Source organism: Notothenia coriiceps, unplaced genomic scaffold, assembly GCF_000735185.1.
Source record: "Notothenia coriiceps isolate Sejong01 unplaced genomic scaffold, NC01 NC01_scaffold00000339, whole genome shotgun sequence".
In the NCBI taxonomy this organism is placed as follows: Eukaryota; Metazoa; Chordata; class Actinopteri; order Perciformes; family Nototheniidae; genus Notothenia; species Notothenia coriiceps.
Genome location: NW_011333040.1, coordinates 19,874,645 through 19,894,189, shown reverse-complemented (window position 1 = coordinate 19,894,189; position 19,545 = coordinate 19,874,645). Strand labels below are relative to the sequence as shown.

The 19,545-nt window shown below is 40.0% G+C and overlaps 2 protein-coding genes across 4 annotated transcripts; one reads left to right on the top strand and one right to left on the bottom strand.

The window, feature by feature from the left end:
• The first annotated feature begins 5,645 nt into the window (after positions 1–5,645).
• Positions 5,646–10,456, top strand: LOC104952055 (interleukin-12 receptor subunit beta-2-like). The gene is made up of 7 exons (XM_010778814.1): positions 5,646–5,649; positions 6,110–6,211; positions 6,311–6,463; positions 7,191–7,322; positions 8,323–8,419; positions 8,593–8,680; positions 9,204–10,456. Exons 1-7 carry the CDS (start codon positions 5,646–5,648, stop codon positions 9,615–9,617), a joined length of 990 nt encoding a protein of 329 aa, XP_010777116.1. The 3' UTR covers positions 9,618–10,456.
• A 1,522-nt stretch (positions 10,457–11,978) lies between these two features.
• On the bottom strand, positions 11,979–18,079 carry serbp1a (SERPINE1 mRNA binding protein 1a). Of its 3 annotated transcripts, none has more exons than XM_010774437.1 (9): positions 17,711–18,079; positions 16,108–16,291; positions 15,447–15,599; positions 15,256–15,327; positions 14,717–14,791; positions 14,398–14,569; positions 13,911–13,955; positions 13,566–13,793; positions 11,979–13,315 (listed from the first exon to the last, which is right to left on the bottom strand). In XM_010774437.1, the coding sequence occupies exons 1-9, from the start codon at positions 17,967–17,969 to the stop codon at positions 13,259–13,261; spliced, it is 1,245 nt and encodes a 414-aa protein (XP_010772739.1). In that variant the 5' UTR covers positions 17,970–18,079; the 3' UTR covers positions 11,979–13,258. The 3 variants fall into 3 exon arrangements, with proteins under 3 accessions (XP_010772739.1, XP_010772746.1, XP_010772755.1); XM_010774444.1 differs by having other exon boundaries at positions 15,256–15,324; XM_010774453.1 differs by having other exon boundaries at positions 14,398–14,566; positions 15,256–15,324.
• Between the last annotated feature and the right edge of the window lie 1,466 nt (positions 18,080–19,545).

Here is a 19,545-nt window from a genome sequence, read left to right as displayed (position 1 = left end):
TGCTGCCTCTGGTGTGTAGTGACACACTTCACTCACACACATCAGTCACACACTACTTCACCAAGGAAACTAGACTCAAAAAGGCTGTGCAGATTCAGGAGATTCATCGTTAGGTAAAAGCAATAGTGGAAAAGAGGTGGAAGAAGTACTCAGGTGGAAGAAGTACTCAGATGTTGTAGGTAAAAGTAAAAGTAACAGAGTGTAGGAGTACTCTGTTAAGGGAAAGTCCTGCTTTCAAAATGTTACAGAAGTAAAAGTACAAAAGTATTAGCATCTCAATATACTTAAAAAAACAAAAGTAAAAGTACTCATTGTGTAGAACACCATATGATTTGATAACAATTATTAATGCATTTAAGTTTATCAAAGCTGGTAAAGGTGGAGCTAATTTTAATTACCGTGTGGGATAGCTTGTGAATTTACTCCAGGTGTAACTCAAGTCTTATTTAAGTGTCGTTTATATTTCACATAATTAATCAAAATCTGCTAAGTAACTAAAAGTATTACATAAATATAGTGCAGTAAAAGTACACTAATTACCTTTGAATTGTAATAGGGTAAAGGAACAAAGAAGCAAAAGTCAATTACAAGTCTATCAAATGTTCAGTAAAGTACATGAGAAAAAATACTTTACACCACTGGTTACTAAAGAGCTCTCCTGAACTTGACTAGTACTTATGTTGCAGTCATTGCAACTATATACTCAATTACATATTTGAAGCACATAATGTAGGCTACCTGTCTAACAGCTTTGGTCGCTATTTACTTTTCAGATCACAATGTCTTCATACCCTTCCTGTCCAGTAAAGACCATTAATCTACAGATTGGGTGATTTCAGATTAACAGAAGGATCAAGTGGTCATCATCACCACAAGCCTTTAACAACTCCAGCAGTAACGTCACACACATTAATAATCTAAACACATCACACGTCTTAGTAAAACACTGACAGGGAACATTTTACTGCAACATTACTTTGACTATTAATGCTTAAAGTATATTATTTTACTGCTAATTCTTATTTACTTTGACTTTAAATGTGTTGAATACTTCTTTCATCACTTGGCACTACAATGACAGATTATTATTTCCTGTAATTTTCCAACGTCTGGACATTGAAATAAATAACGTAGTCTTTAGGTTTTCTCCAGCATTTTCAAAGCTTCCTTATAAATCTGTCCATGAATCACTACCAAAATGAAGAAGACGGGGATTCAGGTTTAATCCCATAAATGCCTGATTCCCACATGGAAGATTGAGAGGATTTATTTGTATTCTGACCTGAGGAGGAAAGTCTGCAGGTTGATGTTCATAATCACTTTTAGAGTCTGACACCTGTGAGAGGTGGAGCTGCTGAGCACAACAAGCTGCAAGATGCATTTTCATCATCACATTTTCCACGCCAACCAAAGTCTCTCTCTCCATCGTATCTTTGTATGATATATTTTGGGGACTTTCCCTTAAAACTGCACTAACCACCTTAAGGTGTATAAGCACAATACTAGTTTATAATAATGTATCGACTGCAGTGTTGCACACAAAGCATCAGAAAAAGGGATGAGAGAATACTTTTTTAGATGCAGCCCCCTGAATATATACTTATTCTTAAACTTCTCTTAGGGAACAAAAGACCCCTGAAATTTTACATTTTCAATAAGGAAGTGAAACAACTCTCAGGAAGTGTTAAAAAAACGGTGTTTGACTGCAGGTGGTACATGTGAAATGTTCAGGGGCACATTTTAATACCGCAAAACTGAGCCATTATATGTAACAGGAAAACCCCACAACTGACTTTTGTCTGGATGTGTTTTGGAAAGAGTTAAACTCAGTGTCACTTCAGCGTCGGATCATTAACAATGGCTAACAATAGAATCATACAGTGGTCACACCTTAATACTGAAATAAAACAAACACGTTCAGTAGTAAATAGAGATCAGCTGTGTATGACTTAATTGTGACATGTGCAGGATGAGTTACATCTCTATAATTACAGCTGTGTATTTACGTAACATGCGGTTCAAAATGCTGTGACCATGGTTCTATTAATTACTTATAAATAATGTATTAATTGTACAGCTGAAAAAACACATTTTGGTTGCCAGGTTGTGCAAAGTGCACTTGGCAGGGCGACCAGACCACAATATATTCAATTATATCTTAAAATAGCAGACTTCAATAATGATTATAGAGAATAAAAAATTACTTAATAACGTTCATAATTGATAACTATGTACTGTCTTTGTAGTAAGTCAGGAAAAAAAACTATTCTTTTTTTTTTTTTAAATAGTCAACTGAGATGAAAAATAAATGGAGAAATATTGTAATTTTCTCATAGACTTCTATACAAACAGACCTCATATTGCAACCAGTGGAGTCGCCCCCTGTTGGCCATTAGAGGAATGCAAGTTTTAGGGATTCCTATTGAGGCTTGACAAAATAAACTTTTCTTATTCATTTATTTACTTAGTTTTGAACAGAGCTGCTCATTACATTACATTTAGCTGACACTTTTATCCAAAGCGACTTACAATAAGTGCATTCGACCAAGAAGATACACACTTGAAGAAAACAGAATCATATAAGTACATCAGGTTTCATAGAGCCAAAACATTTCAAGTGCTACTGAACTGGCTTTAGATAAGCCAGTCCATTGTTAGTATAAGTGCTTTGTTAGTATATAAGTACATCGCTCATCATTACAGATCACCTGAAACATGATTAAACAAAGGGATAGTTGTCTTCACTTCAAGTAAAGTGGTGCTTGAACATAATGCTTTCTTAAAAATCAGTTAAGTAGTGCAGATTGTCCTGTGTGTGTCGTTCCCATTGGCCCTGATATCTATGACAGTGTGTCGCAGCGTGCAGGGCTGCTCACGGCAGCTCCTTGAGGGAAATAACCACCAGTCAGGGTTATCTCATCTGTAGACTGAGATAAACAAGTGTCCGTAGTGTGAGGAGTCATTTTTTCACTTTCTTGTAAATCAAGGGTTGACTCTCCTTCCACATTGTTCTCAGTCCCCCTCCTCCCCAGTAAAAAGCCTTCATTCAAGACATTTGTTTTTTCAGGAGTTTTGGGCCACAAAAGAGCACCAACTGAGCTGAGATTCGGCTCCAGAGGTGGATCAGTGGGCTCCACTTCCACTCTGGACAGAAAGCCTCCAAGTAATCCTTCAAACACACAACTGTCTTCATCTAAACTTGATGATATGGCCCTTTGCTCTTCCTCTGTCTCCTTTACCTCCTCTTGTTGTGGAGTCAATGTGGCAATCTGGGGTTTGTAGCCATGCTCCTGCTGGCTGTCAAAAAGCACTGTCCCGCGGTCTGACATTAGCACGGGTGTGTCCTCTGTGGGTTCTCCTGATGTATCCTGGGATGATTCGACGTGGATGGTGGGATACACGTCGTCCCTCTCCTCGTGATAGATAAAACTGATGGCCGACAGCGGAGGGTCGTCTTGAGTGGAGGAAAAGGAAGGTTCACTTCCAAACTCCTGTGACGAAAACAACAACAACAAAAGTAAAGCCATAGAAAGATTTAAAATGATGAATATACTGCAATCATGTTGTCCAAGCGTGTGTTATCAAATGTCTGGTGTTCATTTCAAGCAGCAAGTGGCACGTTGTCAGAGTGAAGCAGAAAATTACAACAATATGAATAACTAGAGAATGCAATTCCTGAAGAAATTGCTAGTGGGAATGCTTTATGCTGAAAGGCTGAAGCTAAACTGCTATGCTGAAATGTAATGTGTAAGAAGAAAGTGAATAATTTAGATTGAAATGATACATGAACACTGGGGGCTTGAATGTGTGATAAGAGAAGAAAATAAAGTAAAAAGGCTTGGAAAAGCAGCAGAATATTTGAACTGCAAACTTTTGAACTAACTTGATGGCGAATGATCTGTCGCCATGCCAACGGCATTTGATGACATCCCATAATACGCTTAGATGCACTGATGGCTGCATCGTTACCAAACCTGTGAAGTTTTGGGCCGTTTGGTTTTCACTGAAGTTATGAGAAAACCGTGTTTCATGGTGAGCATTGTGTTGCCATGGCAACGGCATTTGAAGAAATCTCAAAACTGTCCTGTAGATGTCTTCACGGCTGGACTGTTTAGCACACAGGTGAATTGTGAGCACTTTTTGAACATTTTCATAGGAGTTATAGCCACATCGTCTTTTATGGCGAGGGATGCGTTTCCATGGAAACGGNTTAATTCTTTAATTTAATAATCTTGCTGGGAGATTTCAACGCACATGTGGGCAATGATGGAGACACTTGGAGGGGAGTGATTGGGAGGAACGGCCCCCCTGATCAGGGGGGCCGTTCCTCCCAATCACTCCCCTCCAAGTGTCTCCATCATTGCCCACATGTGCGTTGAAATCTCCCAGCAAGATTATTAAATTAAAGAATTAAAGGTAATGTCCTAAAATGATTTCAATCATATATGTCAGAAAGGACCTTTTCTGTGCATCTTGGCCAGTATTCTTCAGCTGTAGCCCCACTGGGATATGGGGCCGCTCAAGGTTCTATCCTTGGCCCCATTCTGTTCAGTCTGTATTTACTACCTCTGGGGTCAATTTTTTAAAAGCATAACATTTCGTAACATTGCTTTGCAGATGATTTGCAGGTATACCTGCCTATAAAAGCAAAAAAGGAATCTAGGATTACCTTGCTTAGCTGTCTGAAAGACATACAGTCATGGATGGAAATCAACTTCTTGACTCTCAACGAAAACAAGACAGAGATTTTAATATTTGGACAGTCTGAACCCCTGGATGGCTTTAATAGTGTACTCGGCCCCTTAGCCTCCTACAGCCGTCCCTCTGTCAGAAATCTTGGAGTTATCTTTGACAAACAAACAAATAAGCTCAGTTGTCAAGACAAACTTCTTCCAGCTGCGGCTTCTGGGGAAGGTAAAAGCCTATCTTCCTAGTAAGGATTTTGAACAGCTAATCAACCTATTTATAACGTCTCGTTTAGACTATTGTAACTCCGTCGCCTGCAGCTGGTCCAAAATGCGGCTGCACGCCTTCTTACTGGGAAAAGACGTTATGAGCACATCACACCCGTTTTGGCAGATCTTCATTGGCTTCCTGTCAGTTACAGGATCCAGTTCAAGTACTTACTTGTTGTTTTTAAATCATTGCATGGACTGGCACCACGTTACCTGTCTGAGTTGTTCCACCCCCATGCTCCAGCTAGAGCATTGCGATCAGCTCAGCAAAATATGTTGGTGGTTCCTCGGTGCAGGAAAAAAAAACGAGGTCACAGGGCTTTCAGTGTTGCAGCTCCCAGACTGTGGAACAGCCTCCCAGTACATATCCAGACTGCTGAGTCTATTGAACTTTTAAAATCTCAGCTAAAAACTCACCTCTTTGCACTGGCGTTTAATACTAGTTGAACATTACATTTTTACATTTGTATGTGTTTTTTATATTTTTATATTTATTGTGCTTTTTATCATGTTTTTAATTATTGTTCTATTATTGTACTCCCATTTTGTTATTTAATATTGTAGTTATTGCCTGTACAGCATTTTGGTCCACTGAAGGTTGTTTTAAATGTGCTATATAAATAAATAAAGATTGAGATTATGACACTGAAAAAACTTCAGAGAAAAATCCTACATTTAGAAATACCATATATGGGTAAAATGGTTGTTTTTAAATAATGAACCGTTTCAGTGTTACATTTTTTTTTTAAAGGCTAAATGCCAGCTCATATTGATAAAAGGAGTATTTTTTTTTCAAAGATAAAACCTTGTTGTTAAATGTTGAAGCTTTTTCAAAAAATGCTGAAATTGTAACGCTCTGGAATTATTGGAGATATTTGGAACAAACAAGTCAGAATCAAACACACAGCCTCCAATATAATCTAAATCTACAATTACTATAATACTAATATTAGTTCAGAATATATATAGCCTTTATTTGCAACTGTGAGAATTACAGGTGAAAAAAAAGCAAGGGAATGAATGAAAAGGTTTCCAATATAAACATAACGTTATGAATGAGCTTTAAGCTACGCAGTACAGCCCCAGTAAACACTACTCTATGTACCTCCACTGTATTTTCCTCTGTTGCTATATCTATGTCTTTCTTTACGCAGATGTCAAGCCATTTGAGTGCTACGAGGGAGCAGTGTATGTTTTCTATAATGAGAGCTCAGTGAGAAGGACCAGATTTACAGGGGTCACTACTCTGGAATCAGGTAAAGTCTAAGTGTTACATAAGTGCAGAAACATATCTGGCAGAAAAGAAAGCTAGTAAAACAGTTTTTTTAAGTGTTTCTTTCTGCGTGTGTTTGCAGCCCCAGCAGCTGTTCCATCAGTCCAGGAGAAGGTTGAGGGGAAGCAGGTGAGAGTGACCTGGGCAGAGATTCCCAGGGGTCAGCGCGGAGGTTGTCTCACAAACTACAACATCTATTTAGAGAACCATGACAACCGAGGACACAGGAAGCATTGTAAGAACCATTTATCTGTACTGAGAAGCCTGGTACATTTAGGTGATGCTGTTTTGTTTTGTTTTTTTAAGCATTCTTTTTAATTCATTATTGTGGTTTTAACTATTTGAAGAAATAGCTACTGAATAAAATGAAAATAAAGTAAACAGATAACAAAGACAAAGAAACAACTGTGTGTATCTGAAAAGGTCCTGTCTGAATTCGGTTTCTACAATTTAATAAATGTAAAAAATGTAATATTATATTATAAGTGTGAACAAATAGTGGGAAACTCACAGTGCGGATGGTGTTGTATATCATACAATACAATATAATACAGCTTTATTTATAAAGCACTTTAAAACCTCCAGACCAAAGTGCTGTACAGTCAAACATACAAAACATCACACAGCACAGCTCACACGCAATAAAACAAGTACAAGTAAAAACAATAGACAATTTAAAAGCAATAAAAGCAACAATCTAAAAGATGTCAATATGCTAAGGAGAAGAGGTGGGTTTTAAGAAGCGATTTAAAGGCAGACAGTGTGGAGGCCTGTCTGATATGTAACATTTGTGATATTGGGCTATATAAATAAACATTGATTGATTGATATGCATAGGCAGATCATTCCACAGTGTGGGATCATTTCTTCTCTTCTCTCATCCAAATGTTAGCATGTAGTCTTTGATACAGCCAATCACGTGTAACTTCCCTCTGCTGTGTGCATGTGAATGTGTGTTGCAGACTCCATAGAGGCATCGCAGCGTGAGCACGTCATCAAGGACCTGTCTTCACCCCGCTACACACTGTGGATGACGGCCTCCACCGCTAAAGGAGAAGGACCTGTAGGGCCACCGATAACGTTCTTCCTGCAGCGTAAGTTCCTTTATAAGTTTTATTTAAAGAAAAATTGTGACATTTTGGAGGCTATGCTTATTTGCTTTATTGCCTAGACGAGTAACATAAGAAGACGATCAATACTACTGTTTTGTCTGTACTGTAAATTAAAAGTTCAAGTCCTGGTTACAGTCACAATTCGAGAGCCATTATTATTCCAATACGGGGTTAAGAGAGGAAATTCAAATAATACGTGGTGCCCATGTGACCACACTAAAGGAATGCAGTAAGTGGAAACCTAATGGCATGCTTGAACACAATTGTATACAAAACAAACCCTAAACTCATATACATAATTCATTAATGAGACCACATGCCGCAACAAAAATATTGTATAATGTCCTCCCTTCAAAATGCAACAATAGAAAAAGCTATATAAATCAGGATGAAACAATTCTTTGCAAACAAAATCCTTAAGGAATCAGCACTCACCACAAAATCTATCTAGCCTCGGCTTGATTTGTTGCCAAATCTTTGTTGTCCCAAGTACTCACTGGTTTCGCTGTGGTTTATTTTCCAAGGAAGGGCTTCCCAAGTCCAACCTAACTTCTTCGTCTCTCCTCACAAACAAAACCAATTATTTTCTCCCCAAACAGCGTCACCATGGCAACACTTTTACCATTAAACCCTCTATTGTTTGCTGTTGTACAGATAAGCAGCATGGTAAAAACACAGATGGACAGCGTAAACTATAGTGTGACAAGTGGATATTTAGAAATCATAAATATGCTTATACTACTTATAAAGAAGATAGCAGTGTAATTTTGACCAACTCTTGTAGTTTAAGCAGTTTGGTGAATTGTACGTGTTGTTTCCCAGCTATTATTTAGTCGTTGCCTTTTCTTCATCACTAATGACTAGTGAATTTAGACTTATTGGACACAGTGGTCGGTTCTTCACATTGCATCTTTAACTGACTGTACCATATAAGTGAATTGTATGTACTGCTATCTTACTTCTCCCTGTTTCACTGTTGCAGAGGAGAGCCAACTCTCCCCTCTACTGGTGTGTGCAGTGGCCGCCCCGATCGTAGTAGTCCTGGTGTGTCTGTACCACAGCTCAGCAGTCAAGCAGAGGTATGTGAGCAACAGCAGCTCTAAAGGGATATTTCTAAGCGGTTTTGCAGAAAATACACAATGGTTGTCATAAATGATAAATACAAAAATCAATGATGAAGCTAGAAAAAGAATAATTGAATATATGCCATTACATTTTCCATGCCATATTGTTCTCCACCCTCTCTCTTTAGGTTGTGGGTGTATTTCCAGTGCCTCATGCTCGACGTTGTGCCAGATCCTGCTAACAGCAAGTGGGCAAAAGAGTGTATTCAGGATAAGGTAAATGTTTAGAAGTGGAAAAAATACACAATACTATAACAAGCCAGAGGTGTTAGGTAACTTAGTTCATTTACATGTACTTCAGATGAGTATTTCCATTTGCTGCTACTTTGTACTTCTACCCTACTCCAATTCAAAGGTTAATAGTGTACTTTTACTTCCACTTTCCATACCCTAGCTACTTTTCTATTTTTATGAGTGATTTGAATTATAATCAACACTTAAATAAGACTTAAGGTACACCTGAAGTAACATTCATAAGCTAACCTTCAGCATGAAGTGATTCAAACTTTTACTTGTAACAAAGTATTCCTACTCTCTGCTAGTTCTACCTCTTTTTTTTAATCTTTTTTTTTAATATATTCTATTGAGCATTAAAGCTCCCCCCCCCCCCCCCCGCATCCCCAGCCCGCCTCGACTGCTAGTTCTACTTCTAGCAAGTACACAATCTGAGTATTTCGCCCACCTCTGTAAAAAGCTGATCATTGTTCATAGTTTAAGCCTCTTTCTCCCTTCAAAACAGGGCAAGATGAACCTCCAGCTGCAGCTGAGTAACTCCAGTGGAGCAGAGGAGGAAGAGGAGCCCATCCTGGTGGACGTGGAGGAGCTTCCTCGTCCCACCAGCCCGAGTCCTGAGACGGAGACGGTCACAGTCCTCTATCCTCGGACCACCTACATCAAGAGCTTCTCCCACGACTCAGACAGCTCCGACCTGCGGCAGACGTCCATGGACACCAACAGCACCGTCGACTACATCTCATCACACGGAGCGGGAATAATGGATGAGGAGGATGAGGAGGATGAGGAGGAAGAGGAAATGCTGGGTTTCTTCCCCAGTCACAACATCTTCATCGAGCCGCTGGAGTTTGGAGGGAAGTTGACTTTGAATGCGGTCAAAATCGACTGCGGTGACTTCTTTCAGAACAGTGCGTGTTGACCTGAAACCAAAACTCTTTGGTGAGATGAGTGAAAGCCATCTTTAGAGGAAGAGGATGGCTACACAAAAAGACATTGGTCACAATGACCGGAGCTGGTGACCAAGTTCCTCTTTATTCCTGTTCCCGTGTCTATGTTGTCACACATCTTGTTGTGATGTGCATGAACTACCTCCTTGCTTGTTGAAATCAGAAGAAGCTTTCAATAGTCTTTCATTATGTTTCAACAGTAATACTTTTTATTTTCATTTCGTGCATTACCATGGATTTGTCTTAAGAGCTTTGGACACACCGTCACCAACACTTGCGAGTGTAACAATCCATCGATCTGGATCCATATACTGTATAATAACTCACTGATTTACAATACAAAAAAAATCATTTTAACGGCATAACTGAGTTTACACTGGTTGAGGAATTTCAGAGCATTGCCTGTTTTTCTCTCGACGCCTGATGTATTTGTTCCTAGTGTTAATAAATATGGTAAAATGGCACAGTGATAATCTTAAATTAATATTAAGAATATGAATGGTATTTTGTGTTTGATATAAATAATCTGGTTCTGATAAATGATAAAATAATGCCTCATGCTTTTGTCTTTTCTCCCCTTCTTGATGTTTCCCAGCATTTGAATTTCCCAAATTCCTCTGACACAATCACCCCAAAACCATACCAAATATGACACACCTCGTTTTATTTATTGGACTTTCTATTTAATAAGAATTGAATAAGAACTACTCCCCTTCTGAAGCAGTAGGTCAGTGTGTTTGATTTCTACACAGTGAATTTACCATCTCAGTCTGTTCTTGGGAATCAAACTCTCCCTTCCAGTCCGCTAGTCATGGGTTAATAAAAGAAAATAACAAAATGTCTACTATACAAAAATCTAACTGTAGTGCTTTTTGTTCCTCACCTAGATCTGTGTGTAAAGACAAGTAACACTCCTGCATGCCCATTCAAACACAATTTTCAAACACCACAAACTAGTGTATGTAATCTGCCCGTCCTGAGTCCTGTTCCCTTGTGAATAATGTTTTAAATCAAGTGATGCCTGGTATCTGACAAAACAAACAGAAGTGTCTTTTTTTTCCTTTCTCGTATCAACACCCTCTGATAGTTGACCTGCAGTAAGCAGAGCTGCCAGTAAAGCCCCTGTCACACTGTCCCGAAATTGACACCCGATGGACACACGATTAAGGAAATGTTCAAATTCGGCTCTGATCGTAAACATCGGGCCATTCGTGAGGGCATCTTAAGCCATCGTATGACCGCCGGTGGAGTTTCTCAGGCTCCGGCAGCAACTTCGGGAGCGGTGGCAACATCTTTGGCAAGCCAAAGATGGCTTAAGATGCCCTCACGAATGTCCCGATGTTGTTACGATCAGAGCTGAATTTGAACATTTCCTTTATCGTGTGTCCATCGGGTTGTTTTATTGCACAACAAAATCATGTAAACATATTATGTAAATAACCCAATTTGTGTTCTGTGAAAATGAAAAGGATATATTATTTTGAAGGAGAGTTGACAGGAAGTTGTTGTTGCTATGGAAACAACATTACGGAGAAAACTTAATATCTTCTACATATAAAGACGGATAAAGTAAAGAACAAAGTCTGAAAATATCAGTACATCATAGTACTTTAACATAATCGTTTTTGTTACTTTAGTTGCAGTTGTATGTCTTAAATGTAATGTAAATGTTGCCTTCGTGTGTGGTTCGGGTCATCTTCGTGCGAAATTCACAATTCCATGTGTCCATCGGGTGTCAATTTCGGGGCAGTGTGACAGGGGCTTAAAGGGCCAATACAAAACTATTGACATTCAAAGGGAACAAGACTTGCCTGGACAGCAGGAAGTGAATGCTACATATGATAAGTGGGTTAGGTCTTGTGTCAATCAAATGAAGTGCTTTCTGGAGCTGCAAGAAATCTAGGAGATGGTAAGAATCATTACCGTGGGTCAAGTTGGGCAGTCCTAGACCGGGTAGGATTTGTCATAAGACTGGGGTCCCATGGCTGGACTAACACTTCCTCTCTTTGGGAACACCGCCGGCTTGGGCCTTGTAAATGTTCAACGAGAGCTTAAGATGCTCATTTCACAAAGGTTTTGAAGACAAGCAATAGAAAACTGCAAATCAAAAAGAAAAATGGCAGTACTGCTATTTTTGGTTTTAAATGAAAAACAAATAACAGTGACTGGGTCTACTGGTTTACAGGCTACAAGAAGGAACTACGACATAAGAGTGAGAGATACGTTTAATCTGTTTGTATAGTAGTAAAGTGTGGTTGTAAGCAAAATCAAAAAAGGTAAGTACTGTACAGTGTTTGCATGTATTGAGGCAGGATTAAATGAGTGACAATGCAAAAGATTTACCGACCATCTTTATTTACCGACAGAGGTCTCTAATAGCAGGGCTAGAATTCACACATTTGTAGAGCACTTCAGTTGTTCCACACAATGAACGACTGTATTTCTTTCAGAGCAATTATGCAGTGGTGCCACAGTGGAAGCTACAGGGCAAGTCAACAGTGGAGGAAAAGATATGCACAGTACAGGCTGCAAAAACAAACTGAAACTGGGCTGAGGGATGCTTGGAGTGGAGTGTGTAAACAGTCGGACAAGGTCTGAAGGCTTCCAGAAGACTACAGCCGCGTCTCAACTGTGTAAAGACACTTCCTCTACGTATCACTCTTTAAAGTAAAACAAAAAAGGCATTCATTGACTTGCACATGGCTGTAACCAAAGATGAAATGGGCAGGTAGGAACAGATATTAAGATGGTGACTAGTGCCCCGAAAACCTCAGAAATCGGAAAGCATGGAATAACTTTGGGCTTCAAATTGATCCGTCTGACATCTCAGGATCAATGCAAATTTGGGAGAGTAATCAGCAATGTGTTCCTCAAGAATGACCAAATATTCCTCCATTAGAACATCAGTACAAAAGAACCTTAATACAGATTTAGGCGTCATTTCCTCGATGCAATCAAATGTGGTTAGCAACGCTCGATCAAAGATCAAGGTGTGTCCTGTTTGCACCGTATGAAAATAGTCAAGATTTACAGGTCAAACATCATAGAAGAATAGACCTCCTGTATAAAATATAAAACAATATCCCAGTGCTAAAGAAAAAAAAATTCATATCCGTGAAGCTCTAACTTCATCAGAAAGACTTGGTGTGGCAGAGCTTATGAGCTTGGGTTGGAGCCCTACAGTGCCTATTTTAAAGCGAGCAAGCGATGGCTCACACCAAGCGAAAAACACCCTTCTTATGCTTACATTTCGAAATGCATATATTCAAGCAGCAATTACAAATATTCATCAATGGACAATGCATAACCTCTGAAAAAAATACTGTATGAAAACATCCCTGCTACTTTGTTTCCAAGTACAAAACCTCTACCAATAAGTTGCTCCAGAGTAGCAAGAAGTCCTTTTCTTTTTTTGTTTTTTTTTTGTTAATTTCTGTTTTTTTTTCCATCTTCGTTTTGTTTTTATTGGGTAAAACTCAGTCCTCACTTTGAGTGCCATAGTTAATGACAGTCTTCTCCATCATTTTACTTTGCTGAAGGATCCAGGAACATGCAAGCCTCGTAGTGGAGGTGCTCAGGGGGCTCCTGTGGGCCTGAGGGGCCGCAGCCGGGCTTAAGCCAGAGCTGGGAAGGCTTCTGGGTCGTCCACGTTGGGCACAGACGCAGATGACTGAGGAAAAGCAAACAAAACAGAAGTTAGAAAATTGAAACATTTAAAGATGTACCTCAAGAGTATGAAGGGGATGAGAGGAGTTTCAGGTCGTGGGCTGACTGATCAAATTCAAAATTAGTCAATTTTTGTTTTGTTGGCAACTTTGTCTTTTAATCTTACATAAACTAAACACACAATGCATTTTTAATGGAAGTACTTTAGGTGCTAATGACATGTCAGACCAGCTGAGAGCTAGAAGGTTATCTACCTTGTCAGTCCTTCCTCCGCGGATTGGCCTGGGGGCCTCGGCTCCAGGAGGGGGAGGGCCGGGGGGTCCGCCGGGCCCGCCGCGTCCACGACCGCCCCGACCACCACCACCACCACCACCACGTGGTCCACCGCGTCCGCGGCTTGGGCGTCCCAGATCTCCGAAATTGATCTCCAGCTGGGACGTGATGTCATTGGCTGGCTTCCGGAAGTGGTGCTCATCATCGAGCTGAATTAGAAAGCAAGTGAAAAGACAATTTATGACTTAAATGTTTTGTAGGTTTAAATGTTTTGTTTATTTTGTTCGCATTTGATTAGCAATCAGATAATGGACTAAAGATTTTACCTTGAGCTCCTCAATTTCAGGGTCAATAACCTCCTCTTTCTTTTCCTGTGATGGAGAAAAGAAACACATTAACAAATCTAACAGGCAAAATAAAGTTTGAAATATATGATCATAAATCAATAACAATGTAAAACTCCATATACATTTTCTGCACGACATCGCTGTCAAGTATACTTGAGCAAACCAAAAAAAGGTCAAATCAAGTTACACCAAGTTCTGTGGCATGATAGAAGCATGGGGCTATAAACGAGCTTTTGCTCTTTTATTTATCAGTTAATCGAGTGATGCTCCTGCAACGTCCGAACCCTTGGTGTATCATTTATTAATAAATATAGTCTCTATGAAATGACTACATCGTAGAGCCTGTTTTTCTAAACGGATGTCTTGTTGCATTATTAAAAAACAAACTGTCTCAGTCTACTTAACTCAACAGCTAAATTGAATGTGACATATTGTGTTGAGAATGAGCAGAGGGGGCTTGACTCACTTCTGCCTTGGACTTGTGCAGCACGAAGCCTTTGTTCCAATCAGCGCCCTCGTTGGCCTTGCGGATGTTGAACTCCACCTTGGCTCGCTCCTTGTCCTGCACGGCCTTCCATTCGTCCAGAGTCATCTCCTTGGGGCCTTCTTCCTTCACTTCCTCAACCTCATTCTCCCTTCAACACAAACAGACGCACAGTGTCACAGCGTTAATGTCTAATACAAGTCAGGGTTGGTGGATTGCTTGGAACACAAGTAGTGTTGAAATGTATCTCATGAAAACCTTTATCAATTACAGTAAAACTACAACAAAACCAAGAACTTACTTGTTCTCAGAGTCAGCAGGTGGATGTTCCTCGCCTTCAGGGTTCTCCTCAGTGACGTTTGATTGGTCGAGCTCGCTGTGAAGGAAAACAAATGTCATACGGTTTAGTACTGAGAATGGAAGTACTATAAATTACTTTTTTGTGCTCAACTGGATCCTTCTTGCCATCTTCATGTATGATGTGTCATAATATAATCAACGTTTAACTAAAACCATTATAATATTCTGAGTTTGGACTGGTGGCAGGAGAACTACCCATTCACTTTTGAGTGGAACAAAACTAAAACAAAATGTCCCCATGTGATTATCAAAATAAAGTATTTTTAATCAATTACTTATAAGTAAATAGTATCTTTTACTATTTAGCTTTTTAGAGTGTTTATTTTCCCATTCAAATAATTGTTGAAAGGATAATTTGCCTCCAAATACAACAACGACAAGTGGGTTTGTCTAAAACAAACATGACAGAAGGATATTTCTGCAGGTGCTCACTCAGGAAGTGTTATGGTTGCTGATTATGTTGCGTGCGTGACAACTTACTTAACATCATCCTTGACGGTGCCCCAGTTGTGAGATCCACTTCCTCCACGCTTCTCCTCACCTTTCAGACTACTGAGAGAAAATGAGCTTTAGCCAGGGTCGTGACACATTTACTGCATGCTTTCACACAACCTCTTTAACAAACATGTTTTAAGGGGGTTATATCTAAGAGTGGGTAGATCTAAAAGTACCTAGTTCGGTCACTGCCACTGTGTCGGTCAAATTCACGTTTTCCTCGGGAGTCAAAGCCATCGGTGCGACCCATGCCTCTGCCTCTGCTGCCGCCACGGGGGGCCCCTCTTGGTCCGCCGCCGCGTCCTCGCATCGGCCGATCACCAATGGGTCTAAGAAGAACAGACATGGTCAAAATTAAAACAAGCACAGGTTTCTCAAACCAATTGAAGTTAAATCTATGGAGGGTCCTTCACAGGCTTCCTTTTCATCCTTGAAGTATCAAAGTGGACAAAGAATGACAGCAGGAAACCTAAATGCATTCAACAGGTGCTATTCATTGACAGTTAGTTAGGATAAGTCCGCCTAAAACTTGATCTTGGCCTTTAACTTCACCTAGGCTGACTGATGTTTAAAATTGGTCATAATCTACACTTTCTCATTTAGATCTACAGAAGTAAACTGATAAGATGAAGAGCCACATGTGCCTATTAGTTTAAGGGAAAAATCTAACATACTAAGCCTTATCATTGTTAGCAACGCCTTAACAGCTACCCCGCCCCATAGTGCGTTCTACTATTGCCTCATGTTGAGCTAGAATAGCAAAAAGTAGTGGTAAATGTAATCTTCTCCTCTCATATATTTCAATCAATATGTCTGTTGATAAGAGTATAAACTCACTTTTCCACTGAGAATTCGCCTCCCTCTGGCTTCTCTCCAGCATCACCAGCAGGCCTCTCGAAGCGGCGTGGGGGCCGCCTGTCCACAGGCCTTCTGTCTGTGGGGGGGCGCCCCTCTCCCTGACCGACCTGGGGTCTGAAGCCTTCACCCTCCGGCTTGCGGCCCATTCTCCTGATCGCAGGACCTAGGATTGACCACAACAGGAGGATTAGAGGACCAATAGCACTGATAGAACAGGACCCACTGCAGAGCCCCAGACAAGAGAAAGGAGAGGGGGCGATTGTTCTGTTTAAATGGAGCAAATAATTTCAAATCATGTGCAGAGTTAAAGAGCTAAAACAGTCGCTAGTAGCCATTTATTAAAATACTGATTAACCTCATGTTGGTCTGAAAAAAATAAGATTATTAAAAGTAAACATTAAAAACAATTGAGTTTACAAAAAAATTAATAGAGGCAGAGTCTTACTTTATAATGAAAAAAGTCAGGACAATAATCGTTCATTATTGCCTTTTCTAAAAAGTATGCAGATCAGTTAAAAATCACCCTCCAACTGTGAGTGAAATTAATGCCTACACAGTGTGTACCCCCCATGACACATGGTTGATGGCCACTGTCCCAGTGTGACACAACAAGTCCCACCCATTGCCTAAATCACCAGCTACAAAAATAGACACTCTACTACACAGCAGCAGCTGGGGCACCATAGTCTGCGCACCTGTCTCATCTTCTCTTAGTAAAAGGATATGAGCAAGCTCGGCAGATTTACGTGATGATAATGGTCAACTTACTGCCTGTGCGTGGGTACCTGGATGCTTCAATCCAGCATGCTAAATCTAGAGGTCAAATTAAATATGACAGCCAGCAGAGATTTTGTATTTCTTTGTGTAAGAAATAAGAAATTAAGTGATTTGAGTTTGGATGACCGCATGCACTGAGCGTGTATTATGCGCTAATGGGAAGTAGCATTTTGAGACTGTGCTTTATTCAACACGCCCCACTACAACCACGAGGTTCATCACCGTGAAGGCGCTGCTGCTCCTAATGTGACAAATACACCTGCAAACACACCACGATAAAATCAACGCATTCAAACCACATTCATTTGATTAGTCGTTCTTCCATGTGGCACATTTTAAATCAACCACTTTAATTAATAATTTAAAAAATGCAATAAAAAAAGTCCCACTTTTTTGTTGATGCTAATTACAGGTAACCGAAGCAGCACTTTTGCGCGCTGAAAATCATGACTTTGAGAAATTACAAACACCTTTAGGAGACTTTCTATAGTAAGCCAGGCTTTCGGGTTCTGCCTGTCCAACAAGGCCGATGGGGGTTGGGGACAAGCCAAAACAAGTTGGCCTGCAAACTGTTTATCTCCGGATCGGTGGAGCACCACGCACCACACTAATTTACACGTTTTAATGGATGTCACCTTGCAGCCACTGACAGCAAACAGCGACACAAAAGCAGCCATGCGGACCTCATGTCATGGGGGCTTATGAACCGCTGCTAGCTAGTAAGCAAGCCACTTAGCATGTTAGCCTAAAACCCTTTACCTGCAGCCTGGCTAATTTAGACCTAAAATGCAGAAATATATCTCACCATCTTTCTTAAGTGGGACAGGTGCCTGGCTCTCCTCCTTCTTATCACCCAATGGGACTTTTCTGTCTTTTTGGGACTCCTTTTTCGGCTGCTTGGCAGCCTGGGCTGCTGAAGTCTTGGCGGCACCAGGAACAGGAGCCTCCTTCTTCTTTGCTTCGGCTTGCTTTAGCAGCTCGAAAGGATCCGACTCATCGTCAAATAACTGGTCGAACCGATTGGCAATGGCACAGCCAAAACCTTCTTGCATTTGTCCGGGCATGATGGAGCCCCTTCAGCAGGATTTTACTCCGATTCTACGAGGCTTGGTGCGAACACTTCGCTAGATGAAGCCACAAGATGGCTGGGAAAAGGACCTTCTTCTCTTCCGGCGCGGTAGACATCCGGGACCTCGGGGTTAGCGCGGGTGGGGTGTGTAGTTTTTTTAGACTTGAGCGGCAGTTGACGTAGTAGCGCAGTCAACCAATTTAGAACTACACTACCCACAATGCTACTTTCTCCAGTGTTGCTACCCTCTGTAAAAGACAAGCATGGGTGCTCCCACACACACAGTGTTGTTTTGATTGCTCAGGAAAAAAACTCCCCAGGCCTCAAAACTGTGGATTACAACATTTTGACAGTTTTGAACTACAGAGGGGTTTACTGCTGCGTCACATAGGATTTATACTAACATAAATATCCTTATAAACCTCCAATATATACACAGGTGCATCTGTTTGCAGCAAATATGTTTTAGTTAAAAGGGAGGAGAGGAAAGGTAAACTTATCATTTATTTACTACTGACAAAATCTTTAGTAAAACTCATCAAAGAGTGACAAACTCTATACTCCTGGTCTGTTCAGTCATTTCAATTTGGCTCAGAACAAGTATTCACACTACTCTGAGCTGGGGCCCTCTTTAAACATTGCATGTGTTGCTATAGTGTAAACAATATTTCACACTTGTACTTTGTTATTTAGCACCTCTCCTCAGGGCAATAAAACCTGATGCCTAACAAATGTAGTTCAGTTCTAAAAACAACAGCTAAAAATTGTGATTTTAAAAAGCATAAGTAAATTAGAAAACAAAGATTAATTTCCTCAGCCACAATAAGGAAAGGACGAGTTAACAACAAAAGGTGTTGTGTTTTTTAAGTGTGTTAATGCGTACATCCGTCTTTATTCGTAATACCTGTAGATATATTCTCCAAATCTGGGTTTCATGGTGGAAGAGTGGTTTGAAATGCTGACAAATTAATTTGAATCTTCCTAGTTTTATTCTGTCTGTGGACCTTTGTTGCATGTTATCACCCTGTCCCACTTTCTACCCTTTCATCTCTGCAATTTCTCTGCAAAAATAAAGGAAAGCATGTTAGAGAAGTCAGAAGTCTAGTTTGGTATAGTAAACACAGTGAGGATTATTTTAGGGGCTGGTCTAAGGTAAACATCATTTTGCAATCAGGTGCTATTGGAAAAATAAATATTAACACTTTTTGTTTATTTAAAGATCATTGCATTTGCATGTGGTAGGTTGGTTTGTTGGAAGAAGTGCATGTACTAATCAACAAGTTGATCATGATCAGGAAACACAAAATGTCGATTGTCATCGTTAGTTCCTCTCTTCCTTTTTACATGCTGAGGTAAATCATTAAAGCAGTATAAGACATTTTTAAATAATGTTTGTCAAAACGTACATTAATTTTAATGTTAATCAGCTGAAACTGGCAGAATGCAACTATATAATTTAGTTTGAAGATAACTCAAAAGTATAAAGAGTTTCAGACTAAAATAAAGGCAAAATATATTATCAAAACACATTTTTACATAAATGGCTGCTTGTGTAAATATTTGTTCAAAGA